The sequence below is a fragment of the Mangifera indica genome, chromosome 18 (assembly GCF_011075055.1).
Source record: "Mangifera indica cultivar Alphonso chromosome 18, CATAS_Mindica_2.1, whole genome shotgun sequence".
Classification (NCBI taxonomy): Eukaryota; Viridiplantae; Streptophyta; class Magnoliopsida; order Sapindales; family Anacardiaceae; genus Mangifera; species Mangifera indica.
The window spans coordinates 6,583,488-6,604,616 of record NC_058154.1 but is presented as its reverse complement, the minus strand read 5'-3'; the positions used below and the strand labels follow the sequence as shown (position 1 = coordinate 6,604,616).

General features: G+C 30.0%; 1 protein-coding gene and 1 pseudogene across 1 annotated transcript; both read right to left on the bottom strand.

The window, feature by feature from the left end:
- Window positions 1-1,260: 1,260 nt before the first annotated feature.
- Window positions 1,261-6,290, bottom strand: LOC123202052 (serine/threonine-protein kinase KIPK2-like). Its single transcript, XM_044617770.1, has 3 exons — window positions 6,142-6,290; window positions 3,291-5,525; window positions 1,261-2,421 (listed from the first exon to the last, which is right to left on the bottom strand). The coding sequence occupies exons 2-3, from the start codon at window positions 5,312-5,314 to the stop codon at window positions 1,581-1,583; spliced, it is 2,865 nt and encodes a 954-aa protein (XP_044473705.1). The 5' UTR covers window positions 5,315-5,525; window positions 6,142-6,290; the 3' UTR covers window positions 1,261-1,580.
- A 1,674-nt stretch (window positions 6,291-7,964) lies between these two features.
- LOC123201652 lies at window positions 7,965-9,454 on the bottom strand (annotated as a pseudogene).
- Window positions 9,455-21,129: the final 11,675 nt, after the last annotated feature.

The following is a 21,129-nucleotide window of genomic DNA, read 5'->3' as shown; positions in this document are numbered from 1 at the left end:
CTTAACCAAAAACACATATAATGTGATATGATTATCATCTTGCTGAAAGACTTTGCTAAAAGGAAGTGATAGATCTCATGTCTTAAAAGTGTTTGTGATAATTTGGTAAAATACATGGGTGCATGTTAATTGCATGTTCACTATATTGTTTTATCAGAGGATTTTATATAAATAGTAACCCTAGTGTCTTCGGAACAAATTCTCTAATAAACAATAACACATGTGATCCTTAAATTTGAAATCATCGAGGCATCTAATGCACTAATCCACCTAATTTGACATTAACCTACTGTAAAATTTTTGTTAGAATTATTAATATAGTACTCATTGAAAAGTGTGTAAGCGCTATGTTGGATTAATATATAATTCATCGTAACACTTTAAGATTTTCTTTGCAATCGAAACAATCAAACCCAAAATGTATCATTGCAAGATGGTTTGGTATAATATTGACAAAGTAATAAGTTCTTTATCTTAATCAGATCATCAATGTAAACTGTCATTTTTTTATATCAACAAACTAAATGATAAAATAATGAGTTGATGATGGGAAACAAAGATCAAAGCAAATATATATATATATATTTGTGTGTGTGTGTGTGTGTGTGTGTGTGAGAGAGAGAGAGAGAGAGATCATTAGAAATTCTTTATTTTGGGAGAAAAAGAATACAGTTGGTTCTTGCTTGGTTGGGTTTTCTATGTTTTATAAAAAAAAAAGTTATTTTATTCTTTTGTCAAAGAAAAAATTAAAAATACAATGTACAAAGCGGTTGTTTAATACATGTGTAATAAGGTAAATATATAAAATGTATTTTATGTGTTTACACTCTAAAGATACGATGAAATGTTATATACAACAAACACGTATTTACTAAGACGATGGAGATATCATGCAATAAATCTTTCAATGGTGTATCATGGCTCTCTTGTTTTACTATAAATGATGTGAAGTTGGTGTTGATAAAGGATGCTAGTTTAGCCTTCATTTTCAACTCTTCTGCATGATAAAGGATTATAATTATGAAATGAAACTGTGTTTTGAGAGTTTACTGTTTTAAAATTCATGTTGTGCGAAAATCATGCCATGGATTATAGATTATGTAAAATAAATTCAGGTGTTTTTGTTGGGAAAATAATATTTATAGAGTTGCAATGCATGTCAAATTCAAACCACGAATTTGAGTTTTGAATTTATGTCATGAGTCTCATATATGAATTCAAACCACAAGTACAATCCATAAATTTGAGGCAATAACACAAGTTACAAATAGAGTTAAGTTTCAAACTCCGAACTTACACATCGAATCGAAACTCAAGTTATCCCAAGTTCCACCTCAAGGAACTTGAGCCAAGTTAGAGTTGACATATTTTCTATGGAGCCAAACTTGAGCTCACCGATGTTTAGGTTCTACTCGCATCTAGCCCTAGATACTATAAGGGAAATGATAATAGGAGCAAAATATTTTCAAGTGCGTATTTGGTAAAAGAAGGATTTTGAGGTCCGGAATTGCAAAATCTAGTGAGACCTTAAATACAATATTGTACAAGCAACATACAGTTATAACAACAGGGAACTTGATCTAAAATAACTCGAACTCAGGGTGCCCTCTTGTGGCATTACACTCCAAATACTTGGTCTTTTCGGACACCAAACGGGGAACCCCAAAATCATAAAACTCAGGCAGTTCTGGAGGAATCGCGCAACGTATAAGTGCCCAATTCAACCCCTCGAAGAAGGGGTGCTGCTTTATCTCAGCTGCCCCTTTCTGTGATCCCAAACGGTTCTCCGGCTCCTTTACCAATAGCCCTCTAATGAGATCTCTTGCCTGAAAACTAACGAGAGGACTATCAGGGAACTTGAGGCTTTCTAACACCACATTGGCTATTGTTTCTTCGTTTCCAGAGCCTTTAAAGGGTGTTTTTCCATATAGAAGTTCATAGAGTAAGATACCATATGTCCACCAATCAACTGCAGCTCCATGACCCTCTCCTTTAATGATCTCAGGAGCCAAGTATTCATGGGTCCCAACAAATGAATTTGATCGTGCATCAGTTGGCTCAGCCACAAGTTGCAGCAGTGATCGCATCTGGGCTGCTGGGTCATTCTTTGACTTCCTTGTTTTTGCAGTAGCAGGTAAAAATCTAGGACTGAAACATGGAACTTGACAGGTGGGTTCTATGCAGAAAGGCTGAATACAGTTAGATTCAGAACATGGACCAGACACTCTTGCAGGATCCTTATTGGATGACGAGGATTTCAGAAGAGTTGGATTAACAGAACATCTAAGTGACAGATCAAAATCTGTCAGCATAATATGGCCATCTTCTCTAACCAGAATGTTCTCCGGTTTCAAATCCCGGTAAATAACTCCAAGCATGTGCAAGTACTCCAAAGCAAGGAGGACTTCTGCAACATAGAACCTGAACAAACAGTTGAAAGTCTTTTTAATAATAGGAAATGTATAAGCCAACCAAGGCCATCACCAGATATTTTATTTATATATATATATATATAAAAGCGTGCCCCAATCTTTGCATCAGATTTCAGCATCAAAGATTTCAATGCAAAAAAGATTTGTGACGTAACTCAACTTGATAGTAAGGACAGAACAAAAATTCAACAGTCTAATATATGTACATACACACACGCATATATGCCTATATGAATACCCCTATCACTGCTATTACAAAACAAGGAGAAGGACCGGGTGACAAATACAATCAAATGGTGGTTGCAGGTTACAATGCAAACAATATGGCTCCAACTAGATCAGATAGATTTATATGTATTCCTTTTTTCTAAATTAATGAATGGAGGCACCAGCTCACATAATATTTGAATATTTTTTGGTGACATTGAAAAACTATGGAAAATTATTTTTAGTTATGGCAAAGCCAAAGGCTGCAGCACAGATATTAGAGGCAGCTTGCAGAGAGTGGTGAACAAGAAAAAGTTGGTTTCAAATGATAGTGTTTAGCTAAAGGGATAACAGGAGGTTTTTTGTCTGAAATGGCAGTGTTGTGGCATCTTATCAATAAGCACACAGCACTACGATGGACTGAAGTAAAATATGCTTATTTGTATCAACGAGTACAAAATTGTAAATCTAACTAATTGTCACAAATAATCAAAAGGGTGCAAATCTTGAAGTAATTGGTATGTTACATGACATGAATGATCCTTAGATTTTCCATTAGTTTGTTTCTTGATTGTGTTTAATGCACAATTAGGAATCAAAAGATTAATAGTAAAAACCAACACGAGTGGACCTTTCATCAAAGAATCTTACCTTGCTGCTGGTTCAGGGAAATTTCTGCCAAGCTGCTTTTGCCGAAGGACATGCAGGTCTCCGCCAGGGCAATATTCCATCACAAGACATGATAAACTATCCGATGTAAACTGGGCATATAGTGTAGGGAGAAAAGGATGATCTAGCATTCTCAATATTTCTCTTTCAGTTTGGACCCTGGGCATCTTCTTTCTTCTTGCCAAAAAGTCATTGTCCATAACCTTTAAAGCAAATAGGCAATTTGTTCCAATTAGCTCAGCCAGATAAACAGTCCCTATGTCTCCACAACCCAGCTTCTGTAAGAGACTAAAATGTCTCAACCCTAAGGCTCCATTCTGCACCCTAACATGCCGGATAGCTTCCCACCTTACATCTTTTGACATGTGAGGCCGGCTACCACAACTAGAACTGCTTAAATTGCTGTCATCGCTGTTGCTTGTACTACTACTATATTCACCAAGGCTACTTTTAGAACTCTGGGAACATTCTCCCTTTTCTCTTGATTTTGTGATCTTTGTTGCTTTCACAACAACGGCATTGCTCCCTTTACAGTTATCCACAGTAAAGTCCACTTCACATGTAAATGTATCTTCATTAGTAGACCTGACTTCAGCAGTATTACCAGCCCCATAGGACACAGAGGAATCTTGATTGGCTTGATCACTTGCATTCTTCAGAGCACATTGGCATCTCTGGCAAACCAGTTGAGTCATACTAGGGTCCAAGTCCCTTTTAACTTCATTGTATGTATTAGAACTGCTAGCAACTGAAGTTGAATCCTGTTTTGTTTTCTTTTTAATATAACTCTTATTCCTGAGGATTGGTTTAGCTGTTCGTGTGGTACTTCTTGTTAGCTTGCTTACTCTACTGCCATTAACTGAACCTGAAGAAGGTACAACACGAAGCCTACCTTTCCTCCCCGACTTTACGGCAGATCCCCTGTTTGCTGATTTGGTTGGGCCAGTAACCTTTTTCACTGACTCAGGGATGTCAAGAGTACTAGAAGATGGAGAAGCTTCAGGTGTATATCTCTCTTTCTGTGCTATTTCTGTTTTTGTGGCTTGAGTTCCAAATTTTTTTGATGCAAAAATAATTTCATCTTGCATCAATGTGGTCTTGGGAGAATTTTTAGTTGGAATAGCAAGTCGAGGCGAATGTGCACTTTGGTTGGTCCCAATACCACTGTTGGTCATACGAATAGCAGACCTAGGTGAAGACTGGGCACCATGGTCGGTCCCTGTAGCATCCTGCACTGTCAAAACAGCAGGCCGAGTTGAAGAATGAGCACTTTGTTTGGCCATGGTAGCAATTTGTCCAGTTGAAACAGCCACACAAGGAGAAGAATGAGCACTTCTGGTGCTACCAGCAGCATTTTGCATGGTTGGAATAGTTAACCTAGGATGAGCACATTGGTTTGAAGTTTTTATCTTCGGCAATTGAGTTGCCTGGGGTATAATCTGGGAAGAAGTTGATGGGCTATCTTCTGGCACCAGAGATATTTCAAGCATACTCCCCTTACCTTCATCTAGATAATGGCCAGATCCACTGGCAGCTTCCACTACCTTTGCATTGTACAAACTCTTTATCCTAACAGCTTCTGATACCCCTGGAGAACTAGTTGATTTTGACAGTCGTTTTGTAGCAGCTATTTCGGACGCCTTAGTGATGCAAAGTTCCCTTAATGCCTGCTTTAGGGAGACTGGCTCTGAAGTTCCAATTCGCGGTGATTGGGGTAAGCTAATTGGCTTTTTCAAGGCATTTTTCCTTAATGGGCTCGCACTTGTGCCAACATCAGGTGAAAATCCTGAACCCTTGGTTGAAGTTCTTAGACTGATAGCCTCAAAAAGCTTATTAATATCATATTCTATAGATTCCTTGTAAGCGAATTTTATCACAGTAAGCTTTCGATCATTGTGAACCACAGTTGATCTAGAATTTGGCTGGGAAGTTCTTCCAGAATGCTGAATAGAATTCAGCTCTTCCCCTGCTTCCACAATCTCACAAGTACCTGGAAATGAATCCATTGCTAGGTTCCTTGCACCCAACTAATTCAATTGAACGTAGTACTCAGAGAAAAGGTAGGATGTGCCCTTGCAAGTTTGTACTAATTCATTTCTCAAGAATTTGATAGATCTGAATTCGTAGCACACATCCTCCAGAATTTCTTCGATAAATGGATTCTAAAGCCCATATCAATCGACTTCCTTTTTTCACACCAAAATGCAACACCCAAACCTGGCATAATTTCCAAAAATCAAGAGCATCAGCATAACCAATAAAAAAAAAAAATAAAGCAAACCAAAGTATGATTATTTCACTGTCTTGCCAGTGGAGCAAATAATACACTTGTAACTGAAAGAATCTAAGAGCATACAGAGATGTTAAAACTCATAATTCCAAGCATAATGGTCCACTACTTCTCGAAGTTCAAGCCACCCCACAAAGTTTAAACTTGTCAAAGTCTTACATTAATTAACTTATACCTACAAAGAATCTAATTAAGCTGTAACCTCCAATCATCCGTATTATTTCTTAACTAAATATGATATAATCAACAAGAAAGAGAATATTGATGAAACAGCAAAACCAGCTGGAAGTTTTTGCATGCTATATTTCATCTAAACCTAAATCATTCCCAAGTAAGTTAAAACTAAAAACAAAGTTAAAAAATTCAACAAAATCGCAAAACCAGTTGAAAATAAAAAATAACACAAACAAAAGACTAACTTTCTCCACAGAAAAAACAAAATGTGCAGAAGCCAAGTTGAAAGATCGCAAAATACAAAGCTATACAGAAATGCTAAAACAGCTAAAAGAGAGTAAAATGAGATCCAAAATAGAAATGGGATACCTGAAAGAAGATGCAGCAACGTTGGGGAGGCAAAAGGAGGGAGATTCAAGAAAAAGAGCTAGCTGAAATGAATCAGATTCAGAATTGAAAAACCCTAGGGACGGACTAACTAGAGAGAGAAGATTAAAAAAACAAGCGAACCAGTATGCAATGCCTGTAAAATGGTTTCTCTTTCTATTTTGTTCTGTTTGTTATGAAGAAGAGGGACCCACCGTAGATGTGGTGGGTCCGGTGGGTCTCACGTAAGTGGGAACAGACAAACGACGTGTCGACAGTTTTTGTCAATAACACAACGCAGTTTAGCAGCAAAAACAGAGAGTGAAGGCTCAGATTCTGAGGGAGAGAATTATCTAATCACCACAAAACGACACACATTTGTGTCATTTTAACACAGTAATTTTTTCAAATCACTCAATAGTAACTTTCATTTATCTTTCACAACCCTACAAATATCCTTACTGGTGTTAACCATATAAATATTAGAAGTTAAAAAAGATATAGACTTACTAGAATAGATACAATGTCATAACAAAAATACTTACCACGTTTTTTACAAACTTCCCCCACTAAATTCTTTTCTTATTTTCTATTTTAATAGTTTAAAAAATTACATAAATTCAATTCAAGAGAGATATTTCGGTAGAGGAATAAATGAATTTTAATGCTGTGAAATTAACACTAAATCAGCAAATTGTGATAGATGGTTTTTGTAAATACTGTGAAATTTCGGTAGAGGAATATTTGGTAAATACTTTGTATTTCTACTTGTCTTTTTGCATCAATTAAGCAAATTGTGATAGATGGTTTTTTTTCTATTTTTTAATATAAATGACCTATAATTGAAAAAAAAAAAATTACCACGTTGTGTATCAGTAATTTGGAAATCTAATTTACTAAATATTTTATTAGACTTTTTGAAAAACACAACAATTTATATAAAAAAAAATATCCAATAAATATTTGCATAGGTGGAAATACAAAGGGCTCTAATTTTGTATATTTTGAACAGTATAGTCAGCCTATCCTCATAATATATATATATATAATAAGAATATATAAATATTCATTGTCTAATCAAGATGTTCGAATATATTTATCTTTGGATTAATTATATGATTAAATTTAGGTTATAAAATCATATTAGTTTAATATAATTAATAAAATCATAAATGATCCTGAAAAAGTTTTCACGTTATTGTCAATATTTAAAAAGAAAAAGAATGAAATTAACTGTAAAATAAAAGGGTAACTAAATTTTTACAGTTGGAGGGTAAGAATTCATTTTAGCAATAATAAACAATGAGTAGATGACATGACATGACATGTGTCACGAGTCTCTGCATTGATACCAATTATGTGTGGCACCAAGCTTTGCCGCTTCGTCAGCCTGCACAAACAAAACACACGAAGTACAAAAATCGAACACTTGGTACATGGGGGGCGGGGAAGACACAACCTTTTTATTAACTCACAATTTTTTTTATTATTAGAGTGAGTGACTAATATTGTCCGTTTTGCCTAAAAACAATTTTCACTTTCGCATCATTTATAATTTCTGACCAATAATGACTAATCTAACCTCCTAATAAAAAAACAAACGATGCCGCAACACAAATGATATTATATTACCCTGACCTTACTTATTATTAATTTAGAGAAATATAAAATAATTGAAACACCTTTTAATATATATTATATTTTGAAATTTTATTTTTAACTCTAATTTTCAATTTTATAAAAAGTGTAACAATTGAAATATTGTTAACATTTGGTTACAGATATCAAATATTTATTATAATTATATTTTAACCCCCACCAACAACTCAAGTCCATTGGATTGGATAACTCTCGAACACCCACATGAACTCTTTTATCTCAACCAACATGTTATAGGCCCTAAACCTTTGCCATCAACACCTCAAAATCAACATAAAACATGTATATGAAATGTTTCATCATCCGTACATTCACTTTATCACCCAACTTGATTGAACAACTCCTGTGCGACCTTGTTCCAATCTTCATCTAACTTTTTTATTCAAAGCAACCCCTAATGATACCTTAAACAATATGATTATTCCCTTTTCATGAGCAAACATAATACTAATCTTGAATGGTCGATTCGTATGTCGAATGACTGGCTCACATGCCAACATCACAAACCTTGTTACTTTACCCAAATTGTCTTGAATATCATCGGCTAAAGCTTGTAATTTGTACAACTCAACAATTCTTGCATAGGTAATTGCATCAATGTCGCAAAGGTTTTCGGGTTGATGTACTCGTTCATTCCGATAGTTTCATAGTCCACCCTAAGTAAGTGATTAAGGATGAAAGATGACTCACATGAGATATTCCTTTTTCACACCAAGTAAAGCCAGGAGACGATGATGAATTAGAAGTTGGACTTCGTTGACGATATGCAACTAGTAGTAAAGGAGGAGGTCATAGTAATGTTGGTTAGATACGCCTAAGTAAAACGGCTTGATTGATGATCCAAAGCTCAATGACTTGAAACGTGACTTCAAATTGATCACAATGAATGGCTTCACAATTAGGATAGATTTTACTATAGGTGACTTTGGAGCATGTCTTCCAAAGAATTGTTTTTGGGTCATGTGTATTGTCATGACCATCACAACCTCAATTGAATCTACACTCAAAAGATCCACAATAATTTAGAGGTCACAGTTTTCAATTTAAATAAATTTTAGATGAAAAATATTATTAATATATCTAAAGAGTGAAATAATTATTTTTGTTGTTAGACTTGACAAAACGGATGAGTCACTTACAAACCCATTAGTAACCTGTTTTAAATTGGGTATGAGTTCTAGATTTTTGAACTCTTACCCGTTTTAGATTATATCATCAGGGAATGAGTTTTTACAAATGAGTTGAGTATACTCACGGGTTATCCGTTATTTATTTCATATTTATCTTCTTCTTCCTTTTCAAAATCTAACTTACAATATACTTAACATAAATTTCATATATTTTCTTTATTTTGACATGAAATAAATTCAAATCCATTTTAAAATTTAAAATTTTGTTTTGTTGAAAATAAGTTTAAAGAATACGAGAATTAAATATTTTGTTATAAATATTAATTTTGTATTAAATGTTAAAATTTTTAAATTTATAGAAAATATTTTTATAATTTGAGATAAATTTATATTCTTTCATAAAATATTTATTTATTTGAATAAAAAAATTAAAATTATGGAAAATTTGATTATGCCAGTTTTTATCTTGTATCTATTCTACTTACATCAGTATCAATCGGATTTACACCGATAAAAAACGCACCCATTTACGAGGTCTACTTACTGTTGTTATTGTTGTCGTGGTGTCATCGGGTAGAATTATTGATTGATTGAGAAAAGCAAAGCACAGGCTGAAAGGTGGAGCCCAATGCTGAGTAAAAGGTAAAAATATTTATGGTAATGAACAGCTTCAATAATTGAATATTGATGACAAAACTCAATTGACAGTGCTCGCCCTAACAGCATTTTCCAAATGAGCTGCATCAAACTCTGAAACGTACATTTTCTATGGGGGACCAAATATCTCTTTTAAAATTCAAGTTGCATCTTAGTTTATAGTAATCTTTGGAAAGGCCAAAGGACTATTTTCCACGGAAAATTTAATGTAAGGATAAATTTTTATATTATTAATTTTTAAAAATTTATTATTACAGTTAAGAATAAATTTTTTATTTAATTAAAAATATTAAAAAATTGTCATTTTTCTCTTTTTATATTTAAAAATTTGATAATTTATCTCCATTTAAAGTTTGAAAATTCACTATTTCCTCTTAGGGTTTGAAATTTTTTTCAATTTCTTTCAATAAGCAAAGCTAGACTTCCCCATGCATCTTCCGTCAGCAGCCAAAGAAGAAGGCCGACGGATCTCAACTGCAAGTGGAAGTGTCTCCTTAGTGTTGTCATTGCACAATTAATCTCTCCAATGATATCACGAGATTTGTCTCCCCGAAGTCTCTTTTGTCGCGTGATTCGTCTCCCTAATGTCGTTGTCATGTGATTCATCTTCCCAACATCTCTTCTATAATGTGTTTGGTCTCCCCAGTGTTGTTCCTCATCAATCAACATTAGAGTTGAAACCAACTTGTGGGTTTTAAAGTTGTTTGTCATCAACAGTGGAAATCGATGATATTTGCAGGGAAAGAGAGCGCTAGTGAGGGTGAGAGTACTGGGAGAAAGAGATCGATAAAGATAGAGACGGTGATGAAGAAGCTCACCAAGAAATCTGGGAAAAAAATTTCAAACCTTAAGGGGAATAACAAATTTTCAAACCTTAGGTAAGGGGAATTTGTTACATTTTTAAACCTATAGGGGAAATAAGATAATTTTTTTAAATATTTTGGGCTAAATGATAATTTTACTTTTAACTGTGACGGTGAATATTAACAAATAAATGAGTATTTAGATTTTTAAAAGTTAATAGATGAAAATCTGTCTTTTGACAAATAGTCCTTTGGCATTTTGGAAAATATGTTCGGAATTACCTTAATTTTACTAAAAATAGCAAAATGAACATCTAAATAAGTGGCATCAACCATAACATTCACAATTCACCTTAATTTGACAACAATATCTTTATTATTATTATTATTATAGTTGTTATTATTATAAGAATAATAATAATTTTTTATTATAAATGGGTAACCAATAACTAAATAAATAATTTTAATCTATCATATTTATAAGTTTTAATGATATATAAATAACAAAAAGGATTGTTTTATTTTATAAATCTCATAAAAAATATTGTTAATTTATTAAATCATAAAGAGGTTGAGATCAAAATCCCCAAAGAAAATTAGAGTAAAATCGTATGGTAATGAAGAATGAACTTGCTCAAAAATTAAAAGTACCAGCTCTAATCAAGTAATTAAATGTCATTCAATCTATCTTGAATTCAAATTGTAAATAACATAAAAAAAAAATTAAATTAAAATAATCCACCAAGTGCACTATTGATTCTGCATGATCAATCCGTTGCAATTATTATTATTCTTTGTTGAATTGGTGTATATAGACATATTTTATATAAGATATGGTGATTTTAAATTAATGATAAATTAATTTTTAATAACATAATTATATATTATTATTGGTAATCATCATAAGTGTACGTATCATTATTATTTAATTGTAGATAGATTATTATGTTAGATTATATTTGAAATGGTCTTCTAATTGATCTTTCTTGACATTTTAACTTTCCCATTTATGTAAAATTATGATTTTTATTATTTTAATATATTAATAATTAATTATATATTTTATATTTTGTTCACCTAAAAACAAATAAGAAGAAGAAGATCTTAGTCCATCAATTAAATTATAGACCAAAAGCGTTCGAAATACAAGTTTTTCTAGTGTTTGGAACAAAATATACTTGAAAAAAAGCTACTTCATTTTAAAGGTTTTTATCATAATTATAATTTATTAAATAGTATTATGTGTATAAATAACAATATATTATTATGTGATTAAGTAATTTTAAATTAAAAATAAAATAATACTTAATTACATAATAATACACTATTATTTGTATATATAATTTTATTGTTATTTATTAAAAACTGTAGCCATGAAATGATACATAAGGTGCATTAATGATGAAACAAAAATTTGAAAACAAATTTATGCAATGATGCTCTCACCTTATTGATCTTTATATATATATAATGATTCGAATTTGGCTCGATTCATTTTTCATTATTAAAACGATACTGTTTTAATATATATTAATTAAAACGATATCGTTTTATATCAAAATTTTTAATTAAAAATTTGACACGTTTTAATATATATTGATCAAAATGATATCATTTTATATCAAAATTTTTAATTAAAAATTTGACAAGTAACTCAAGCTCGAGCTTAACCAAGTTCGTTTAGGGTTGACTTGTTTCGAACTCATTCAAATTAAACTCAAATTTAAATTTGAATAAATTTGATTCGAATCCAACCCTACTTATATATTTGATAACTTTCTATATGAAACACATTTAATATTTGGGAGGCGTATGAAGTAGAATAAATGAAAACATTTAGAGATAAGCCGTTAGTTATAACTTTTGAAATATTTGGGAGGCGGATGAAGTAGAATAAATGAAAACATTTAACCATAAGCAAAAATTAACGACTTTGGAATTAAAATAAAACAATTATTGCATTAATTAATTACTTTCATTAGTTGTAAGCATGTAGGAGGTCAGAAACGTGTATAAATGCCTCTCTCTTCTCCACTCTTTGTTTGGAGATGAAGATAATCTAACAATTCTTTTTCATTTTATAAAAGTTTACACTGGTCTTCCTCCGTCTTCCATTTCTTATTTCACAGATGATTCTGTTTCATATTTCTCTCTTTAAAATCAGTTATTTTAATATGTTTTTAATATATAATCAGCACAAATCACTTAAATATGTCATAATATTAGTAGTATTTTAATTATATTATTATTTTGTTTATATGTTACAAATATAGATATCCCAGTTATGATATTGTCATGTTTACAAAATACAAAATGTAGCTATTTTAATTTCTATTATTCTTTTATTTAATTTTTCATTTATAATTGTATTTCATTTGCAAAATTATAAATATGGATATGAAATCCTAAATATTATTGAAATATTTATTTATATTATAATAATTATATTCGATTTGTAACATGAAGTTTACAAAATCATGAGAATATATATAGACTCGTAATCCCAAATTTCATGAAAATATTTATTATAATTATATCTCATTTACAACATGAAGTTTACATAAGTTATGACAAGTATGAATTGAAATCTGAAATATTATTTAAGTTTTATATGTTATAATATTCTGAATATTAATTATAAAACCAGAAATTTTATGAGTATGAAACAAATATGAACCTGAAGTTTTGAGCATAATTTTTCCTTTATCATATCACTAATTTTTATTACTTTCATCACCTTACAATTGGTGAAAATGACAAATCTTGTAAAACTTCAATGTGTTGTTCTTCAATTGGATGGAGAAAATTATACTTAATGGGTCATGGGCACGACTCTCCGTTTGAAATCTATGACCCTTGAAAAAATAATAAAAGAAGAAAATAATGCATCCAAACAAGATAAATCCAAAAATACTATTTTCTTTTATCACCACATCCACGAATAATTATGAACAGAATATGTGGATATTATAGATTCACTAGAGTTATAGAAAAACCTAAAAGAAATATTTTATCATCAAAAGTCAATGACACTATTAATGGCAAAGTATGAATAGAGTCATTTAAGCGTGCAAAATTTTAAATCTGTAAGTGAATATAACTCTGTAATGTTTAGGATAGTCTCCCGAATGAGGTTATGTGGAGAAAAAATAACTAAAGAAAATATATTAAAGAAAACATTCTTCATATTTCATACTTCAAATATGCTCTTGCAATAACAATATGGGAAAAGAAACTTAAAAAAAAAAATCTGAATTAATATACTGATCGCTGGTGGTTGAGTAAAATAATGAATTATTATTGAGAAACTATCATACACGCCCTACTAATAGTGTATTGTTTCTTGAAATGAACGCAACTACCAATAGTAATTATCATGGACTCAGACGAGGTTATGAATGAAATAAGTTTTGATCCAAAGGTAGCATAATAAAACATCTCACCACTATAAATAGACCTAAGATGAAGCAAAATAAGATCGAGGAAAAATGATACCAAGTAAACCTCAAAATCATGAAAGTAAATGTTATAAATGTGGTTCTTAAGACCATTGGTCATGTATCTGTCATATACTTAAACATTTGGTGGATTTATGTCAAACATCTATCAAAAATGCTAACAAAAAGATGAAATTAAATTGTGTTGATAATTCGGATCTTGACGATTTAGAGAATTTTGATATTTCCAAATTCTTTCAAAATTAAGAAATCATGTATATTATGCTGTGTAATTAGTACTATGTATTTCTTCCTTTCAAATTTTGTAATGACTAATGTTAGAGGTGTCGATGGGTCACGCCGGGTTGGCTCAGGCTCCGACTATCGGGCTAATAGGCCGGGCCCAAATCTCAAACAGTAATGGACTTTCGGATCGGGCTGACCTATTAATATATAAAGGCCTAAGGCCCGACCCATAAAAAAATGGGCTTTAAATGGGTTGGGCCGGGCTGGACTTTAAATATTAAAAAAAAATTATTTAAAATTTTTAAACATAAATTATTTTTCAAATTATAAAACATAAATAAATATATACTACGATAATATTTAAATGGATTGAATTCATTTGATACTTGATATATTTGTAATATTTTGTAATGATAAAATTAAAATAAAAATAAAATTATAAACACAAAGAATTATTATTTATGAATTCAGATATTTTCTTAAAGATAATTGATGAGAGAAAATGAGATTGACAATATAATGAAATAATTGAGATTGAGAGATTTATAAATGAAAGTGAAAATGAAGAAAATTTGAATAAGTTTATAAAAAAAAAAAAAATAATTTAAAAAAAAAAAAGGCCAAGGCTTCTGCTACAAGGCAGAAGCCTTGCTTCCCTCTACGTAACAAGACTTTTGTTGCAATGCAGAAGGATACACAAGGTAGAAGCTTTGCTTCTGCCAGCAAAATTTTTTTAAAAAAATATTTTTAAGCAGTATCGGGCCGAGCCAACCCATGAGCTTAATATTAAAGCCCGAGGCTTGGCCCAATAGGCCCATGGGCCTAGCCCGACACGTTACAGTACTGGATTAGGTTTCTCGTGTCTTGTTTTTTTTCATGCTTCGTATCGGGCCTCTATTCGACCCGGCTCAATTGACGTGTTTAACTAATGTAAATTTTAAAATAAAAGGAAATGAACACCAAAATTAAAGCGTTAATTTCAAAAGCTGATGATAAAAACATGTGTTTCATAGATAATACAATAACACACATAATAATTGAGGAAAAGAAATTATTTTTAACTTTATTACCAATTGAGGCTAAAGTAAATACTATATCAAGATCAATAAATATGATTAAAAACTCTAAAAAGCCACAATTTTGTTTAAAAAAAGGACTAAATTGAACATCAATGATGTATTATATTTAAGTAGATATAGAAGAAATCTATTTAGCTATAAAGATATAAGAAATAATAGTTAACATATTGAAACCATGAATGAAAACAGTATATAATATCTATGTATAATTGATAATACCTTTGAAAGAAGGTATATACTAGAAAAATTATCTATTTTATCATCTGAATTATATTATACAATCATAAAGGCTATTAAAACTTACGTAGTATCAAATTATAAGTTTTTTGATCCAAAAGTCTTTACGCTTTGACATGAATGTTTAGTTCACCCAAGCTCTACAATGATGCGTAGAATTGTTGAAAACTTATATAGATATGCATCAAAGAATCATAAGATTTTCTTGTCTAATGAAAAATTCTGCACTGTCTATTCACAAGGCAAATTGATAATTAGACTATCTCCCTCCAAAGTTGGAGTTGAATCCTCATCATTCCTATAAAGGGTCAAGGGGACATATTTGGACCCATTTATCTATTAAGTTGGTCATTTCATTATTTCATGCTCTTAATTGATACATTTGTGCGATTGTCCTATATTTGTTTATTGCTAATTCAAAATGTTGTTTTTGCTAAACTATTAACATAAAATATCAAATTAAAGATATATTTATCAGATTATCTAATCAAGTCAATAAAATTAAATAATACTAGTGAATTTACATACAAGACATTTGATAAGTATTGAATGTCTATGAATATTGATATTGAAATCTAGTCTCGTATGTCTACACTCAAAATAAATTAGTTGAATCTCTTATTAAACGACTCCAGGTAATCGTATGTACTTTATTATTAAGAATTCAATTACTAACTTTTATATGGGAATATGCTATATTACATTCTGCAATATTAATTCGCTTGTGACCTTTTTCTTATCATCAATATTCTCCCTTATAATTAGTTCTTGATCACTAACTTGATTTATTTCATTTGAGGATATTTTTGGTTATGTTGTATATATCTCTATTGTGTCTCCTTAATACACAAAAATTAGACCCTAACGTACCTTAAAAACTTATATTGGATATAATTCACCATCCATTATTAGTTGTATGAAACTATTAACAGAGCATCTTTTTATTGCACAATTTGTAGATTATCACTTTGATAAGACAATATTCTCACCTTTAAGGAAAAAGTAAATGCCTTCTAAAATTAGATATAAACTTACATGACACTTATCTATCATGTCTCATCTAGATCCTCACATATCCCAAAGTAAAACAAAAGTGCAAAGGATAGTATATTTACAAATGATTGCCAACTAAATATCTAATACATTTGTGAATGCAACAAAAGTGACAAAATCATACATATTAGTTGCTAACGCACTAGTGAAAATTAATGTGAGTATTGAACAATCCATTAGAGCTATAATTGATCAATCTACTACATGTTAGAAGAATAATAGATCTATTGGATTGAAGGATACTATTCCTTAAAAAAGAAAGATAGAGAATCGAATATATATCAATCATAATAATCCTAAAATAATTGAAGAGTCCACACTTACTGATATTTCTCTAGAAGAGGTTATGATCCCTAAAGAGACTAGAACCTCTGAAATGAAACAAACTCCTGAAATACAAGAAAATGAGAATACAAAAACTTCTATAAATTATATGTATACATAAGAGATGTGGAACCATAAAACGGTTAAAATTGACAATGTATTCTCATTCGTAATAGCTACTGAGATTATGAATAGTGATAATTTTGAACTACATATTATGATTGAGTACAAACAAAGACATGATTGATCTAAATAAGAAAAAGCGATTTAAATAGAATTAGTTTCACTTGCAAAATGTCAAATGTTTGGGTTTGTAGTTTTTAACACCTAAGGATGTCCAACCCGTTGGATATAAATAAGTATTTGTGAGAAAAAGAAATGAGAAAAATGAAATTGCTAGATATAAAACAAAACTTGTACCCTAAGATTTTTCCCAAAGGCAAAGCATAAAATTTGATAGAATTTATGCACTTGTTTTAGATGTAATCACATTCAAATATTTAATCAGCTTAATAGTTTTTGAAGAATTGGATATACGTCTAATGAATGTAATTACTGTATATTTATATAAAAATTTAGATATTGAAATTTATATGAAACTTCTTTAAAGATTTAAATTATCTGAAATAAAAAAGGTTAATTCAAGAGACATGCACTTAATTAAATTATAAAGAACATCGTATGAATTAAAACAATCTCAAAGAATGTGGTACAATCGTTTTACCACTTATTTATATGAAAATTTGGATACTAAAATTTATATAAAACTTCTTGAAAGATTTAAATTTTCTGAAACAAAAAAAGTTAATTCAAGAGGCATGCACTCAATTAAATTATAAAGATCATTGTATGAATTAAAACAATCTCAAAGAATGTGGTACAATCGTTTTAGTGAATATTTGAAAAAAGAGGGCTATATGAATGACCTTAAATACTCATATGTTTTTATTAGAAAGTCAAAATCGAGATTTGCTATTATGATAGTTTATATTGATAACATAAATTTAACTGGGATTTCCAAAGAGCTTTCAAAAATTATTAAATATCAACAAAAAAAATTTGAGACGAAGTATTTGGGGAAAACAAAAATATTATCTTGACTTATAGATCGAACACAATTTAAATGGAATACTTATCCATCAATCTATGTATATTGAAAAATTGCTCAAATATTTTAATATAGATAAAACTTATTCTTTGAGTATCTCAATGATTGCTCGGTCTCTTGATCTAAAAAATGACCCATTTTGTCCCAAAGAAAAAGATGAAAAATATTTGATCATGAAGTACTATATCTTAATGTCATTGAAACTTTATTATATTTAACCTAATGCATTAGACCAAATATATCTTTCATAGTGAATTAATTGGCCTGATTTAACTCTACACCGACCCATCTCCACTGAAACGAAATCAAAAGTATATTTTGCTACTTATGTGGAACTAGAAATTTGAGATAATTCTATTATATCAAATCCCCTAAAAATTTTAGTTTAGTTGGATATGCAAATGTCAGTTACCTTTCTGACTCTCATAAGACCCGTTCATAAATAAGATATGTTTTTACTTATAATAACACAACAATATAATAACACTCTACCAAACAATCTTTGGTTGTAATATCTTCAAATTATTCAGAGATTCTAACTCTTTATGAAGCTAATCAAGAATGCATATAGTTACGATTTGTCATCTATCATATTTGAAATATATGCAATATTCCTTTTACAATAGACACTTCATCTATATTATACGAAAACAATGCATTATGTATTACCCAAATTTGAGGTGGATACATTAAAAGAAATAGAACCAAATATATCTTACCAAAGTTATTTTACACTCATGAGCTCTAGTAGAGTGAAAAGATTAATGCCAAACAAATATAATTTAATGAGAATCTTATAGATTTGTTTGTCAAGACATTACCAACATCCACATTTTAAAAGTTAGTGTATAACATCGGTACGCAGCGGTTTAGCGAACAATTAAATTAATCTCATTACAAAGAGGGAGAACATTCATTAGGAGAGCATTTATCAAAGAGAGCATTTATTAAGGGCAACAAATTCTTGAAGTTTATCATATATTAGACAAAATATGCATTGTCCTTTTTTTTTCCCTAGGTTTTGTTTCACTGGGTTTTTCTAATAAAGTTTTTAATGAAGTAGTATAAGCACATCTAATCTCACTTTATCGAACATTAAATAATTACGTTCATTTGCTTTAGTTTTTATCTTATTAAGTTTTTTTTTAGTAATATTAATATAATTATTTATAAGTGGTGAAAATTCAAGTGAGAGTATTGTGTATCTAATAACTTTCCATATGGAAACACACTAAATATTTATGACTTTGGAATTAAAGCAATTATTGTTTTAATTAATTACTTTAATTAGCTGTAACCATGTAGGAGGTGGGAAACATGTATAAATACCTCCTATTCTCCACTCTTTGAAGATGGAGATAATCTAAGAATTTTTCTTCATTTTATAAAAGTTTACACCGGCCCTCCTCTAACTTTCATTTCTCATTTCACAGGTAATTCTATTTAATATTTTTCTCTTTAATATCAGTTATTCTAATATATATATATATATATATATATATATATATATATATATATATATATATATATATATATATATATATATATATATATATATATATATATATATATATATATTTGGATTGATCCTATGACAATGATGCCATTTATGTAAAATTTTAATGACAATGAACCCTACTTATATTTCAATTATTTTTGGTTGTTTGGTCCATCCATGTTATGCATTTTGCAATTGCTTGGTTGATCTCTATATAGTGGGATAATATTCTCTTCCATCTAAAAATTTTGTTATATTAAATTTAATTTCTCTTTAAAATAACCTAATTTTAGGAACTCTAAACTATATTAGTCAACACTCCAAGGATTATACAAGTATAACAAAGAGCCCATTTACCACTCATTTTACTTCTATCTATAACATTAAGTAAACCCTAGATGACTACTCAAACACTTCTTCATCCATAATTTCATCTAAAATTCAGTTAAAAATTAAAGAAATTTGACAACAAATTAATCTTAATTTAAGTAAGAAAGAATTTCATTGCATTGTTTCTTACTTTTTGCATGATTTGAGCCCAAAATTTTAACATTTCTTGGGGCAGTAGTGATGATAGCAATGGTAGGAGAGATCAATTATTCCCTTCCTTTTTGACTCTTATCCTATATTTTTTTGGTTCTATCCTATTTTTTTTTTTTTTGTCATTTCTCAAGTTGTATTGTTAATTTGAGATGCACGATTTTTAATGTTCTTTATATGATTTATAGTTAGATTTTTATACAAAATATGTACACATCTCGGGTAATGTAAAAGTGGTACCAGTGATAAATCCTATCTCATTGTTTTATCAATTTTGATTGTTTATAGTTAATTTTAGTTTAAGAATGCTACTTAACCTTTCTTTAGGCCCAAGCTTGATAAATTTATTGAACACAAATTTTGTTCATGCTAGCCCAAAACTCAAATTTTGTCCTGTCCAATTTTTTTTTTTCAAGTTGAATAATCAAAACTTGAGCTTGTTCGACCCAATTGACAAACTTGCTTAAAACTAAGGTAAATATGATAATGGGTTGTGTCATGCTAATGGTTCAGTTTGACTCATTAGGCTCAATAAAATGGTGGGCCTAACAAGTTAGATCGACCTGTTAACACTTGATGGCTCTATGACACGATACAAGATACCTTAAACTGTGTCTACCAAATAATTTATATATATATATATATATATATATTCAAATTATCTAAAGTTAATATCGTATTTTATTATTTATATTCATATTTGAATTGAAACCAAACTCTAAAATTTGATTGAAGAAACCTCATTTATGGAGGAGATAAACCATTGTTATATAATAAAAAAATAAAAATAATTATAAAATTTAAAATTATCAATACCAATCTATGACACTTTTTTAGTTATGTTCAACATCTACTTCTTGTTAGTTTTATCGTATTCTAAAAGAAAAAAGTGATTAAATGAATGACATGAATTTATTTTTATAGACTCAAATAAGAAAGAGAGAGTTTAAAATAAATACGGTAAGAGAGACTTTGTAAGAATAAGTAAGAGTGAAATTAGATTTTTTATTCTCATATATCATTATAAATATGTTCTAGTTTGAAAAATCTAAATGGAGTAGCAAAAAAAAAAAAAGGATATTTTTGTATTACTTTTTAAAATTTTAAAGAATAGTCAAGTTTAATATTATTAAAGCCTTAACATGGTCCGCTCAATTCACGAGCCTGATACAGCCCGCCTCTCGAGGGCCATACTATTTAATGGGAGTTTGATTTGGCCG